Here is a 15,387-nt window from a genome sequence, read left to right on the forward strand (position 1 = left end):
CATAGCTACTACCTAGCAAGGCGCCATTTGTATCAGTGCTTATAGCGTACTACTATTCAAGAGATGTATTCCAACAAGAGAATAAAAGTTAAGTAACATCTACGTACTTTTCTTCTGATTCATTAATAAGTCTCATGTTCCAGAACTTCAAGCCCGTCTGCGTTAGTTTAGCGTGCACCTAGCTACCTCATTGTGTCTATGCTGTATGAGCTAGACACAACACTTAGTAATAACCTAGTCAAACTAATAACAGACATGATCATATTTTTTGAAACATTAATAAAATTGTATAGAATACTATGATTGATACAAGTAAAAATAAATACAAAGGTAAGGAAAAAGAGACTCATCATCTCAAAATTACCAATGGAAATTATGAGAATTTATTTAAGAATTGTGGAGTATACAAGACTCAATTAAGAAACAAATTCAGCTTGTTAGGTAATAAAGATTATACATAGATAACAAAGGTAGTCATGTAAATGATGGGAGATAATTCAGTCATGAAGAAAACAGAGAAAAAAAGGCACCTATGCCCTATGAGAGAAGCATTATATAATTAGTAATTCAGTTTCAGAAAGAGAAACAAAAAGTGCTGAAACAAAACACAGTATGTGAACTTAGACAGAAAACTGACCTAATTATAAACACAGTAGGTTGAACATTACATTTCATCAGTTAACATGAAAAACAGCACACTAAATACTTTGGAGTAAAAGAGTCAACTCACTGAAAGGCAGAAGCCTTGAGTTGTCAAGAGGCACACACAATAAAGGAAGAAAATTTGCCAGATTTTGGAATGAATCCTGTCTCAAGCTAGAGTACAAATACGCAAACAAAACACACGCACACACACAAACACACACACCAGCTCTTGTACATTTTGCCGGCAATGTGCATCCAACCAGCACCATTTAGCGGCAGAACCATGTGTGCGCGTGTGTGAGTGTGTGTGTGTGTGTGTGTGTGTGTGTGTGTGTGTGTGTGTGTGTGTATCTGTGCATTTGTGTGTGTGTGTGTGTGTGTGTGTGTGTGTGTGTGTGTGTGTGTTCTTGTACTCTAGCTCGAGAAAAGATTCATCCTAAAATCTAGGAAGGTTTCTTTCCTATCTGTGTATACCTATCAACAACTCAACACTTCTGGCTTTCGATGAGTGGTCTCCTTTACTCCTAAAGAATTTACATTCTACCAGAACTTACCTATTATAATTAAACATCATGGTAACTAACAACAGAGAGGACATTATACAGATATTTTAAGAGTTCTTTAAATTTTGGTGTATTTCGAGCAATAAACTGTAATCGCCAATAGTTAATAATGTAAATAATAACATTCTAGCAGAAATGCATACCTGTCATGAAAATACAGTTATGTTTTTTTTTGTGACGATTACTCAGTGAAGATAATAAAGCAAGTTTTTTTAGTAGTGAATTAGTTTTTGAACAATAAGTCATAAACTTACTTAACATGACATTTTAGCCGATTAAGATTATTGTGATTGTTATTATTAAATAATGAACTAATTTATTGCTGTTATCTGTTTCAACAGAACATTTGATGTTAGGTCAGTGACTCCTGAATCCAGAGCTCATGTTGAGCGTCTTATGCAGGAACGTAAAGAATCTTTGGAACCAGCAAATGCAAAGAGAGCATCATCAGCAGCAGCACCATTAGCTGCTTGGGTCATTGCTGTAGTGAGGTATTCCAAGACTTTAGAAAAGGTGCGACCACTAGAGCGAGAACAAATTGCACTTCAAAGTGATTTGGAGGTAATGTTTTGTTCCATTCTTAAGTACAATTTCCCCTTTATGATAGTATAATCACTGTCAGTCTACAATTGGTTAGGTGGGACCTAAACCGTTCTAGTTCATTGCCCTGAAACCCTTTTTTTTGCCATTTAGAGAACAGCAGGCAGTGGTTCACTCTCAAAGGCCTTTGATAGTCATTAATTCCTAGCAGGGAGTTATTTTCAGACAAGGTAACTTTGATAGCTGGTACTTTGAAACCTTTAGTGTTTTTTGAAATTGTCTTAAATTATTGTACAAAATTTTGAATTTGTTTTGTGAGAACCTTTTCAAATGTTTTCATTTGGAAGAAGAGAGAATGGATGATACTTTCCCGTATTTTCTTTTTTGCATGTTTTTAATAGTAAATTAACTCCTACATTCTTCAGAATATGTAGAAAACAACATTCTTCAATTGAACGATTAGCTATGTTGGATAGTGGCTGTGCAATTATTTTTACATCTTCTTTTAACACTTTGGTATTTCATCCCATCCTGCTGATGATTTCTTTTCTGATTTTACTAAAAAGGTCCTTTTTCAAATTACTCAGTAGCAAAAAAATTTATCTTGTCAGCATAATTTTCTACATTAGTGTCTGATTTATTTGCATTTATAAAGCATTCATTAAACAATCCTGACATTTGAAAAAGATTTGCAATAAATTTTGTCCTCTATTGTGGTTTACAAAATATCATGGCTACTAGCTGCAGCACCTGTTTCATCTTTGAGCACTGAAAAAGTGCCAATGAATTGTTTACACTTCTCCAAATAAATATATTATTTGACAATTGTTTTATGTAATCTTTTACATAGATTGGAGTGTTAGGAATTTTGTTGTGTTTTAGTATCCTGTGTAGAAATCTTTTCTACCACTAGATGATTTTATGCCCGCAGTAATCCACTTTATTGTACTTGCTGCTTTTTTGGTATACAGTAAGAGGAAAAGTTTTATTAAAATGTGCAGCAGGTTTCCAAAAAAATTAGTAATATTTTCTGTACTAGAAATACCATGCACTGCACCTTATTTAATTTATGATGGAATAAGTTTGTTTTCTGTGTTGAAGTTTCCAAAAAAATTAGTAATATTTTCTGGACTAGAAATACCATGTTCTACAGTGCACTGCACCTTATTTAATTTATGATGGAATAAGTTTATGTTTTCTGTGTTGAACTGTCATTTGGTGTAGGGTTTCTTTTAGAGGAAGGTTCTATTGCTTTAGGTAACTCCATAAATAGGCCAAAAAGGTCAGAAAGTCCTAAATAAAAAAATCGTAAAGCTGTATAGAAACTGACTGTCCAAACCATGCAGCTGTATTATATCCTACTTAATAGTCTAATAAAGAATGGGTGTATGTAGGTAATTACCCTGTTTCTATGTATGGAAAATTGATGTTGAAGAAATGGTACATTTTTAGGGACTGTTGTTCTAGATTCATGAAGTTTTGATTTTTAGCAACCTACACGTTCCTCAAAAAATCTTACAAATGCTTGTGATCACGAGATTTGTTGTATATTGCGGTGTGATCAAAAAGTAATGGTAATTTTGTTTTTATTAAAGGATTTAATTTATTCTACAACATCAATTTTGTCTTCTTCAAAGTAATACCCCTCAGATATAATACACTTCTGCCAGCATTTTTTCAAATCTTGACAGCACTTCTTTAGCTCACTTTTCATTATGGTGTTCAACTCCTTCAGCAATTCTGTTTCTGTCTCATCAGTGGTTCTCTCCTGCCTTACAAGCAGAAAGATGTTGCAAGGGACATCCAAAAAAATTGCTTGGCATGAGCCAATTAGCAAACTCTCTGAAGGCGATTCAATAATTTTCGAGAACAATTTCTTTACTTCTTCCACACTGTTGTCAGTAACTGATGTGCATTTCTTTGAAATGTTTATACCACTCTTATCTTACTTTTTTGAAAGGAAAAGTACACCGAGCTGTCAAAAACATGTATAACATTTTTGACTGTCAACAATAAATTAAGTGTAATCAAAACAGCTGAAAATACAAATGTACATCAGGAACACATATACCAACAAAGTAATAATAATAATAAAATTCGAAAATAGAATGTATAAAGCCTGCTAAATTAAAAAATTTCCATTACTTTTTGGTCACAGATGGTGTGAGCAGCACCGGCAGCCCTGTTGGCTTTGATTATGATTTTTGTATCATCAGCAAAGAACACTATTCCTTCTTTATCAGTATAAGACGAAAGGTCAGTTTTCAATAGAAAGAGCAGGCGTGGTCTTAGGATTGAAGCCTATGGAACCATGATAGTAATTCATTCCTACACAAAAGAAGATTTCTCGTGAGTGCTGCATGTGCTACAAGACATAACTGCTGATATTTCTGTGGTGGCATCAAAATTTATCGGGACCACGAGGAAAAACCACACAGGCACAGGAAAGCTCTGTCAGCTGAATGAAAATAGCGCTCACAGTGTCCCCTGCCAGTGACTGGAGAGAGGGCTTTCATGCCTGTGACATGGGCATTTACTGTGCTGCTAGGCTGCAAATATGATCAGATGCAGCCAGTGGTAATTGTAACTACCGAAAGATGTCAAAACTGTGCTTTGAAGAAGTAATGTTGTCCTGTCACAAACGCAAGAAGTACACTTGCAACTTCAACATTATTTCCCTCCTTTTGTTTCTTATTGTGCTCCTTATCACACTACACATTCTTTTAAATTGCTCAGTTTTATTGTCAATATCAAGTTTTTCAAAAGGTGAGAGTGTACAACCAAAGAAAGTGAACTGGCTGACATTATAATGGGTTTGTTATTAATAACCACCTAGCAGCATACTTAAAATGTACCACAAAATTACCATGGATTCTGTTTTATTCAGTGAAATTTCAGAATTGTACTGTTGTTGTTGTTGTTGTTGTGGTCTTCAGTCCTGAGACTGGTTTGATGCAGCTCTCCATTCTACTCTATCCTGTGCAAGCTTCTTCATCTCCCAGTACCTACTGCAACCTACATCCTTCTGAATCTGCTTAGTGTATTCATCTCTTGGTCTCCCTCTACAATTTTTACCCTCCACGCTGCCCTCCAATGCTAAATTTGTGATCCCCTGATGCCTCAGAACATGTCCTACCAACCGGTCCCTTCTTCTTGTCAAGTTGTGCCACAAACTCCTCTTCTCCCCAATTCTATTCAATACCTCCTCATTAGTTATGTGATCTACCCATCTAATCTTCAGCATTCTTCTGTAACACCACATTTTGAAAGCTTCTATTCTCTTCTTGTCCAGACTACTTATCGTCCATGTTTCACTTCCATACATGGCTACACTCCATACAAATACTTTCAGAAACGACTTCCTGACACTTAAATCTATACTCGATGTACTGTTACTTTAACTTTTTCAATTCCAAAAGAGCTCACTACAGCTTCAGAATTAGAGTATATCGCCTGCTTATTGCCAAGCAAGAGTCTCAATAGAAGGCTATTGCTATTTTGCACTGATGAAACCTGACTGTAAAAGTAATGTTTTTCATTCTTCCCTTCTATCTAGGGCTGAACCAAGAGTGTGGTGAGATAGGCACCTGCTAAGGAGTGCAGAAACTGATGGGGTGTCGGGGGTCAGAAGACTGAAGTATTAAACGGGATAGGTATTTGAGTTCTTCCACGACTTGTGATCCTAACTTCTGCCTTCAAGGAGAAGCCTTTTCCTTGGTCAACTACTACAAGCACATCAAATTTTCACAGTGTCATTTCATTGAAACATGATCATAAAGACATATTTATTACTGAACAGATGTTTGTTGCTGACATGATGTATGTGGCAAAATGCATTTAGTTCACACAGCTGCCACCTACACAGCTCACTCAAGACCAAAAGTGGAGTTCATGCTGCTACTTTGCTGTGGTATTGCAAGATCTCAAAGGTCAGTGAGCTCATACAAATATGCTGTTTGACCAGTGTGTTCCAAAATGCTGCAGGAAAAACATGCGATTTTTCAGAGACTCATGTCTTGGGTTCTATTGGTCACAGAGATGAGGGGTCAAGTGATTTGGATAGCCCTTAGTCTAGTGACCATTTGCATACCTATTAGTGGAATGGGCATACTGTAACTGTTCTACAGTACAGGGTTAAAATTTTAAAAATTACACACTTCTTCCAGCCAAGGAAAAATGAGAAAACTGGTTGTTTCTTTTGCATTATGTGTGGTATAGGGTGGGCCTTAATCATCTTGTGAAAGCACCATTTGTTCATAGCCAATTCCTAAGAAACCCCCAAGAACCCAAGATTTTTGGGTACCAAAATTATCAATTGTGGTGCAGACCATTTCTATAATTTCTGTTGATGGCAAATCATTGATTATTTTACCATATGTTCTTTAAGACGATGTTCTTGGTGAACTTTGAAACTTTTTTTTGATATCATTATTCGTTACCGAGATCTGAAGGTTTGATGTTACCATACTTATGGACATAAAACATGCATGTGATATCTGGTCTGAGATATAAATATAATTTTAACTGATGTAGTGAACACATGACAAGGTTCTGGGGCCATCACATGCATTCTGAGGGCACCAAACTATGTGTTGTATTGCCATTTTTTCACCTTTAAAACATTATGACTCACTTTCTCTGCATAATGGTCACATCATCCTTATAAAGGCTATCTTGACCTTGATATTATTTGCTGGAGCCACCTGGTGGTGTAAGCGTATTACAAAATATTATTTTGTCATACGAAATTTCTTGTACCACATTTTTTTATTTGCTGTAGGTATAGCCTAAAAAGTTGTGCATTTTTATATAAAGCAGTATAAAGTGAACTTGCATTGGATGACAGACAATTTTGTGTGAACCTAATATTATGCATATTTTCTTGATATGTGTCAAGGTATGTAACTGTGTTGAAGTATACAAATAAAACTTTACTGGCATACAGAATTTGTTTTATATAAGCAGTAACCCCAGCAGTAACAGGGAAAAGAAGAGAACTAGCTGATAAATGCTCCTGTCAGAGCACAGAGAAGGTGAGTCTGCTCCTCTTTAAAAGACTCTGACTGAAAAGTGAGGGAACCTACTGCCTCAATCCTTATTCCATCTTTCTCTCCAAAAATTTTGGTGTGTGAACATATTCACTCTTTTCTGTGCTGGAAGAGAGTAGTAGAGAGACAGTGATGGTGGAAGAGACAGGTGACAGTGCCAATGGGAAAGAGAAAGTGGAACCGAAAGGGAAAGAGAGATAGATGAAGAAAATAGCAGTGGGAGCCAAAGAGAGGGGAGATAGTGATAGTCTTTGAGAGATGGTGACAGTAAAAGAGAAAGAGAGATGGATAGAGATAGTAGCAGTGGGAACAAAAGAGAGAGGAGACAGTGGAAATGGAAAACAGAGATGAGTGGGAACCATACACAGGCTGGAGGTATCTGAAACTCCCCCCTCCCCCCACCACTTCCCAGATTGGCAAACTTTAACACAAAAAAATTTGCCCACATTCTCTCATCCCCTACACACACATGTTAAGAGGTCAAAACCCTGAGCAAACTATTTCCAAGGACATGTGTGGAGAGAGACAGTGGTGGGTGAAGAAAATAATGGCAGACCATAAGTGAAAAAGAAAGAGACAGTGACAATGGGAGAGTAAAAGAATGAGACAAAAACGATGACAGTAGGACAGAGAGACAGTGGAAGTGTCAGAGAAGGTAAACAAGAGTGAGAGAAAGGTATGAAGACAATGACGGTGTGAGAGACAGACAGGAGAAAGTGACAGTGGGAGAAAAAGGAGGCGGTGGGAGGGAGAGAAATATAGACAGTGACAGTGAGAGGGAAATACTATGTATAAAGACTTCACTACAATGAGAGATAAGAGAAAAGGAATTTAGAATGTTCTGTGTTAAAAGAGCACGAGTATGTTTGAAAGATAAATTTTTTTGGGAGGATGGTGGAATGAGGATTGAGGTAGCTGGTTCCCCACTTTCTGCCAGAGTTGTTTACAGAGGAGTGTATTCTCCATTTTTAAGCTGGTTCCTATGACATTTACTTGCCCCATTTTGCAACACCAAAGCTTCGATTAGTACAGTCTGCTGAATTCAAGAATAAGCCTTCTGTGGCTGACTAATAATATTACAGGAGTTGTTAGTCGTGCCTGTTGATGGCTATCCTCTAAACCCCTGTGTACACAAACATATGCTCTGCCATTGGCCATTGGCTGCATTGCTGAAGCATCTGCTCGTGTAAAACTGCTGGAACTAGGCCTTACTTATTTATAATATATTTTTGTTATTCTGGTGCAAATGAAACTTTGACATATGTCAAAACATTGAAATTCATAAGTTCCTTTGTTGACCACTGTGCTAAACTTATGGGCATGTTGTTAATATCCAAGGGTCGAAAAAACCATAGAAAGGTAAATCTCTGTGTGTGTGTGTGTGTGTGTGTGTGTGTGTGTGTGTGTGTGTGTGTGTTTGTGGGGGAGGGGACAGGATCGCCTTAGTAGGGATCTGTTTCTACCCATGATGTTCTATAGATTTTTCCTTAGTAAACTGTCAAGGACTTAGATGTAGACTATAAGTATGCAGTAGGTGCTGCGCTTTCATCCTGTTCTTTTATGAGTTACCTGTTTCATGATGATAACATTAGCAGCATAGAATCTACCCTAACAAAAACTGCTCTGCTCTTCTAGAAAGAAAGTTCCATGATTGTATGGAGTTGAGATTTCAGTATTCTGATATAACGCTTGTATCCAGAGTCTGATAAACTGATTCCTCTGTGGTTATTAACTGCAACAGTTTCCTTCTATTGATTTCTCAGATGTATATCAAAATAGTCCAATGGTAAGGTTGTCTCCTACTGAAGCTTATCTATTTTGACTTTCATTTAGCTCAGTCTGCAGTTCTTCATAATCAGTACTGATGTCTGCCAAAACGTTCTGCATGCTACATCTAATCAACTGGTTTGTTGAAAGTAATGTGTGCGTTGACTTCTTCTTCCTTGTGGAGATGTTTCATTATTTTTTATTGTGAAATCTCTCTCTCAGTTATCTTGTTGTATTTGATGTTTGACGTCTATGTGTCCCACAACTCATTGTTACAGGTCTTTTCAGTACTTTTGCTTGTAATTGGTATTCGTTCCAAATTCTCTTGTCTTTGTACTGACCTCCACTTTGCATAAATATGTCATTTGTTTCCTGTCTACCTTGCAAGACCACTCTGCCTCAGTGTCATAAATTACATTACTAAGTTGTAAGTAGTTTCTCATGCTCTTGACATAAAGGTTTGTGGTAGAATAACATACTAGAATACTTGCTATCCATCTTTTCTCAGTAATTTCTCTGGTACTGCTACCTTTTTTTGTAGCACTTAGTTTTCGGAGATACATCTGCTTGTTCCAAATAGTGGTCACATTCTGTATTGTAGACTTACATTTTGAAATAATATTCTTAATTTTTCAGTTGACATGATATATTCACTGATAGATTTGAGATCTCTGGCTTTCCAAGCATTGTTGTTGATGTTGTGGTCTTCAGTCCTGATACTGGTTTGACACAGCTCTCCATGCTACTCTATCCTGAGCAAGCTTCTTCATCTCCCAGTACTTACTGCAACCTACATCCTTCTGAATCTGCTTAGTGTATTCATCTCTTGGTCTCCCTCTATGATTTTTACCCTCCAAGCTGCCCTCCAATGCTAAATTTGTGATCCCTTGATGCCTCAGAACATGTCCTACCAACCGGTCCCTTCCTCTTGTCAAGTTGTGCCACAAACTCCTCCTCTCCCCAATTCTATTCAATACCTCCTCATTAGTTATATGGTCTACCCATCTAATCTTCAGCATTCTTCTGTAGCACCACATTTCGAAAGCTTCTAATCTCTTCTTGTCCAAACTATTTATCATCCATGTTTCACTTCCATACATGGCTACACTCCATACAAATACTTTCGGAAACGACTTCCTGACACTTAAATCTATACTCGATATTAACAAATTTCTCTTCTTCAGAAACGCTTTCCTTGCCATTGCCAGTCTACATTTTATATCCATTCTACTTCGAGCATCATCAGTTATTTTTCTCCCCAAATAGCAAAACTCCTTTACTACTTTAAGTGTCTCATTTCCTAATCTAATTCCCTCAGCATCACCCGACTTAATTTGACTACATTCCATTGTGCTCGTTTTGCTTTTGTTGATGTTCATCTTATATCTTCCTTTCAAGACACTGTCCATTCCATTCAACTGCTCTTCCAAGTCCTTTGCTGTCTCTGACAGATTTCCAATGTCGTCGGCAATCCTCAAAATTTTATTCCTTCTCCATGGATTTTAATACCTACTCCTAATTTTTCTTTTGTTTCCTTTACTGCTTATTCAATATACAGATTGAATAACATCGGGGAGAGGCTACAACCCTGTCTCACTCCCTTCCCAACCGCTGCTACCATTTCATGTCCCTCGACTATTATAACTGCCATCTGGTTTCTGTACAAATTATAAATAGCCTTTCGCTCCCTGTATTTTACCCCTGCCACCTTCAGAATTTGAAAGAGAGTATTCCAGTCAACATTGTCAAAAGCTTTCTCTAAGTCTACAAATGCTAGTAACGTAGGTTTGCCTTTTCTTAATCTTTCTTCTAAGATAAGTCGTAAGGTTAGTATTGCCTCACGTGTTCCAACATTTCTACGGAATCCAAACTGATCTTCCCCGAGGACCGCTTCTACCAGTTTTTCCATTCGTCTGTAAAGAATTCGCGTTAGTATTTTGCAGCTGTGACTTATTAAACTGATAGTTCGGTAATTTTCACATCTGTCAACACCTGCTTTCTTTGGGATTGGAATTATTATATTCTTCTTGAAGTCTGTGGGTATTTCGCCTGTCTCATACATCTTGCTCACCAGATGGTAGAGTTTTGTCATGACTGGCTCTCCCAAGGCCATCAGTAGTTCTAATGGAATGTTGTCTACTCCCGGGACCTTGTTTTGACTCAGGTCTTTCAGTGCTCTGTCAAACTCTTCACGCAGTATCTTATCTCCCATTTCATCTTCATCTACATCCTCTTCCATTTCCATAATATTGTCCTCAAGTACATCGCCCTTGTATAAACCCTCTATATACTCCTTCCACCTTTGTGCTTTCCCTTCTTTGCTTAGAACTGGGTTTCTATCTGAGCTCTTGATATTCATACAAGTGGTTCTCTTTTCTCCAAAGGTCTCTTTAATTTTCCTGTAGGCAGTATCTATCTTACCCCTAGTGAGATAAGCCTCTACATCCTTACATTTGTCCTGTAGCCATCCCTGCTTAGCCATTTTGCACTTCCTGTCGATCTCATTTTTGAGACGTTTGTATTCGTTTTTGCCTGCTTCATTTACTGCATTTTTATATTTTCTCCTTTCATCAATTAAATTCAATATTTCTTCTGTTACCCAAGGATTCCCTCGTCTTTTTACCTACTTGATCCTCTGCTGCCTTCACTACGTCATCCCTTAAAGCTACCCGTTCTTCTTCTCCTGTATTTATCTCGCCCTTTCCTGTCAATCGTTCCCTAATGCACTCCCTGAAACTCTGCACAACCTCTGGTTTAGTTAGTTTATCCAGGTCCCATCTCCTTAAATTCCCACCTTTTTACAGTTTCTTCAGTTTTAATCTAAAGTTCATAAGCAATAGATTGTGGTCAGAGTCCACATCTGCCCCTGTAAATGTCTTACAATTTAAAACCTGGTTCCTAAAGCTCTGTCTTACCATTATATAATGTATCTGATACCATTTATTATCTCCAGGATTCTTCCATGTATACAACCTCCTTTTATGATTCCTGAACCAAGTGTTAGCTATGATTAAGTTATGCTCTGTGCAAAATTCTGCCAGACGGCTTCCTCTTTCATTTCTCACCCCAAATCCATATTCACCTACTATGTTTCCTTCTCTCCCTTTTCCTACTCTCAAATTCCAGTCACCCATGACTATTAAATTTTCGCCTCCCTTCACTACCTGAATAATTTCTGTTATCTCATCATACATTCATCAATTTCTTCATCATCTGCATAGCTAGTTGGCATAAAAACTTGTACTACTTCCAAGCATAGTGACAAATATTTTTATAACTGAAGAACAAGTTCCCAATGTATATATACAGTATTATTGTAGATCCCAAGGCATTTATTAACATGAGTATAGTCATAAGATATCCTTCAGTAACAGAAGATATTCTTGAGCTTAACTGCCACTTCAGATACGTCACTATGTCCAGAATTATACATAGAAGTTACAACCAACTTACTTGGAATACTGTAGTAGCTCACTGCTAGCTACATCACAATATAGGATGCCAGTAAATCATATACACATGTGAAAGCAAGTGGTAGGCATTAAACGACATCCAGAATCCTACCAAATGCTTTCTCAGAAAATTATTTTAAAAAATTAATCCAGGACTCTGCTCAAAGCAGACCTCATAGCAACAAATAATCATGAGCAAATAGAGAACATCATGATGGATACATGATGTCATTGTAGCAAGACTGAATAACATAACGTGCAAACCCACGAGAACTAAACACAAAATACATGTATTTAAAAAGCAGATGAAACTTCACTTGATGCCTTCCTAAGAGAGAGTCTGCACTCGTTCCAGTCCGACTATGTAAGCAGAGACCAGATGTGGTTTCAATTCAAAGAAATAGTTTCAACAGAAATTGAAAGAGATATACCAAATAAATTTGTAAGAGATGGAACTTATTTCCCATTGTACACAAAACAGCTCAGAACACTATTTCAGAAGCAATGAAAAAATTATTCCAAATTTAAAAGAATGCAATAGCTCCAGTATTGGCGAAGATTCACAGAAACTCAAAATTCAGCACAGTCTTCAGTGCAATATGCTTTTAATAGTTTCCACAACAAATCTCAAAATCTGGCAGAAAACCCAAAGAGGTCTGGTTGTATCAAATGTAAGACGCAACCAATACCTTCACTGTGCAGTGACAATGGCAATATTATTGATGACAGTACCTCTAAAGTATAGTTACTAAAGACAGTTTTCCTAAATTTCTTCACTAAAGAAGGCAAAATAAATATTCCAGAAATGGAATCAAGAACAAGTGCCAATGTGGCTAAATTAGTGTAGCGAAGCTGTTTAAATCTCTTAACAAAGGGAAGACTTATGGTCCAGATTGGACATCAGTTAGGTTCCTTTCAGTGTATGCTGATACAGTAGATTCTTATTTAGCAGTCATGTACAACTACTTACTAGTCAAAACATCCATATTCAGTGGCTGGAAAGTTGCACAGGTCACACCAATACTTAAAAAAGAAAATATGAGTAATCCAATGAATTACAGACCCAAATCACTAATGTCAATTTGCAGTAGGATTTTGAAACATATACTGTGTCTGAATGTTGATTACCTCTAAGAAAATGATTTACTGACAAATAACTTAACACTAATTCAAAACATAATATTCTTGTGAAACACAACTAGCTCTTTGTTCTCATGAAGTAATGAGTTCTATCGACAGCAAATATCAAATCAACTCCAAATTTTTAGATTTCCTCAAGGGTTTTGACATCTTTCCTCACAAATGACTTCTAAGCAAATTGCGTGCCTAGGGAGTATCGTCCCAGTTGGATAACTGGATTTCTGATTTCCTGCCAGAAAGTCACAATTCCTAGTAACTCTAGGAAATTATTGAGTACAACAAAAGTATTATTTTGCATGAAGTATTGTAGGCCCACTGCTGTTCCTGATCTATGTAAATAGTTTAGGAGATAATCTGAGCAGCCCTCTTAAACTGTTTGCAGATGATGCTGTCATTTACTGTCAAGTAAACTCATCAGTTCGATCAAAATCTGTTGCAAAATGATTTCGACAAGAAATATGTATGATGGGAAAAGTGACAATTGAATCCAAAGATTACACAATAAATTACAAAAATCTAAAGGCTGTGAATTCAACTAATTACTTGGGATTACAATTACAATAACTTAAATTGGAATTATCATATAACTAATAAGTTTGTTTTTTCAACACAAAATGATAATTTCTGATCTTCATACATTATATCAGTGTATGCTTTTTTTTAAAGTTATAAAGTCTCTTTGTTCTTGAAAAAAAAATAAAAAATAAAAAACAATAAAAAAATAAAATCTCTGAGCTATCAATGTGTTCACTTAACTATGTTAACTAAACCTTTGTATATGTGAACTAAAGTCTATGACAGTGTATCAAAACTGATTGTTACATGGGCAGCAAACAAGCAAATAAATAAACAAATGAATAACAAAATAATAATAATAATAATAATAATAATAATAATAATGTTGTGGGGAAAGAGAACCAAAGACTGTGATTCATTGGCATAACATTTAAAAAAATGCAAAAGGTCTGCTAAAGGGACTGCTTACACTATGCTTGTCCATCTGTTTCTGGAGTACTGCTGTATGGTGTGGGATCGGCATCAGATAGAACTGATGGAGGACATCGAAAAAGAAGGGCAGCTCTTCTTGTATTATCGTGAAATTGGAGTGGCAATTTGGGTTGCCCCAGGATCTCTTGAAGAAAGATCAATCACCAACTTTTTCGTATGTATGCAAAAATAATTTGATGGTGCACACCTACCTAGGGAGAAATGATCATCATAATAAAATAAAAGAAATCAGAGCTCGCACAGAAAGATTTAAGTGTTTGTTTTTCCCATGTATTGTTGAAGAGTGAATAGCAGAGAAAAGGCTTGAAGGTGGTTTGCTGCATGCTCTGCCATGCATTTAACTGTGAACTGAAGAGTAATCATGTAGATGTAGATGAAAGAAATACAATGATGTTGCATCATCAATTTATTAATAATAGTACAAATGATTTTTTTTAATAATAATAATAATAAGTACACTAAGACTAGAATAAAACTCACATTGATAAAGTGTAATTGTTTCTTTCAACAGGCAGCGGAGAAACAAGTAACTGAACTGAGTGGTGAACTAACAGGCGTGGATCATAAAGTGGCAGAATTGCGACAGCAGTTGAACTTGTACACTAGAGAAGCAGCAGAACTTGAGATAAAACTTTCATATGCTCATAAAACAATTGCTTCAGCTGAGGGACTTCTACAAAAACTTGGAGATGAGTTTCAAAGATGGACAGAACAGGTTTGTTGGTGTAGTTTCATGGTATTATTCAGATCAGTGAATGAACAGTAACTTGTCTGCTACTGATTTAGTGAAAACATTTTATATGGGTGAGACAGAATTAAGAATTTGTGAGAAACTTCTTGACTCTCCAAGGAAAGAGAAACAATAGTTTTATAGTTTGATTTGACTATGGTGATATTTTTCAGAAAGCACCTTGAATACAAAACAGTAAAATACTATTATTCATTATCTCAAGGCTAATCCTTATTCTAAATACTGATACTGATGTTGAAATTAATACAAAATCCTTCTGAGGAGGGAAAACCATTTTGCTGGAATATGTTTGAGCAGTTGGGTAAAGGGGTGAGGGGTAAGGGTAATACCCACACCACATATATATTTTACAGCAGAAAAAATCTGTTACAGACCCCAGTGATTTTTGCAAGGAGCTTAGTTAATATTTCATTGAAATCAATGTCAAAAATCATCCAGCAACCTAATACTGATTGGTAGGTGATACGGTAATC

The 15,387-nt window shown here is 36.5% G+C and overlaps 1 protein-coding gene across 1 annotated transcript in view; it reads left to right on the forward strand.

Moving 5' to 3' along the window:
• Nucleotides 1-15,387, forward strand: part of LOC126236667 (cytoplasmic dynein 2 heavy chain 1) — an 873,274-nt gene that overhangs the window by 635,327 nt on the left and 222,560 nt on the right. The window contains exons 53-54 of the mRNA XM_049946146.1: nucleotides 1,550-1,769; nucleotides 14,675-14,878. Coding sequence (XP_049802103.1) covers nucleotides 1,550-1,769; nucleotides 14,675-14,878 — 424 coding nt within the window. The remainder of the gene's footprint in view (nucleotides 1-1,549; nucleotides 1,770-14,674; nucleotides 14,879-15,387) is intronic.

This window comes from Schistocerca nitens, chromosome 2 (assembly GCF_023898315.1).
Source record: "Schistocerca nitens isolate TAMUIC-IGC-003100 chromosome 2, iqSchNite1.1, whole genome shotgun sequence".
NCBI lineage: Eukaryota > Metazoa > Arthropoda > Insecta > Orthoptera > Acrididae > Schistocerca > Schistocerca nitens.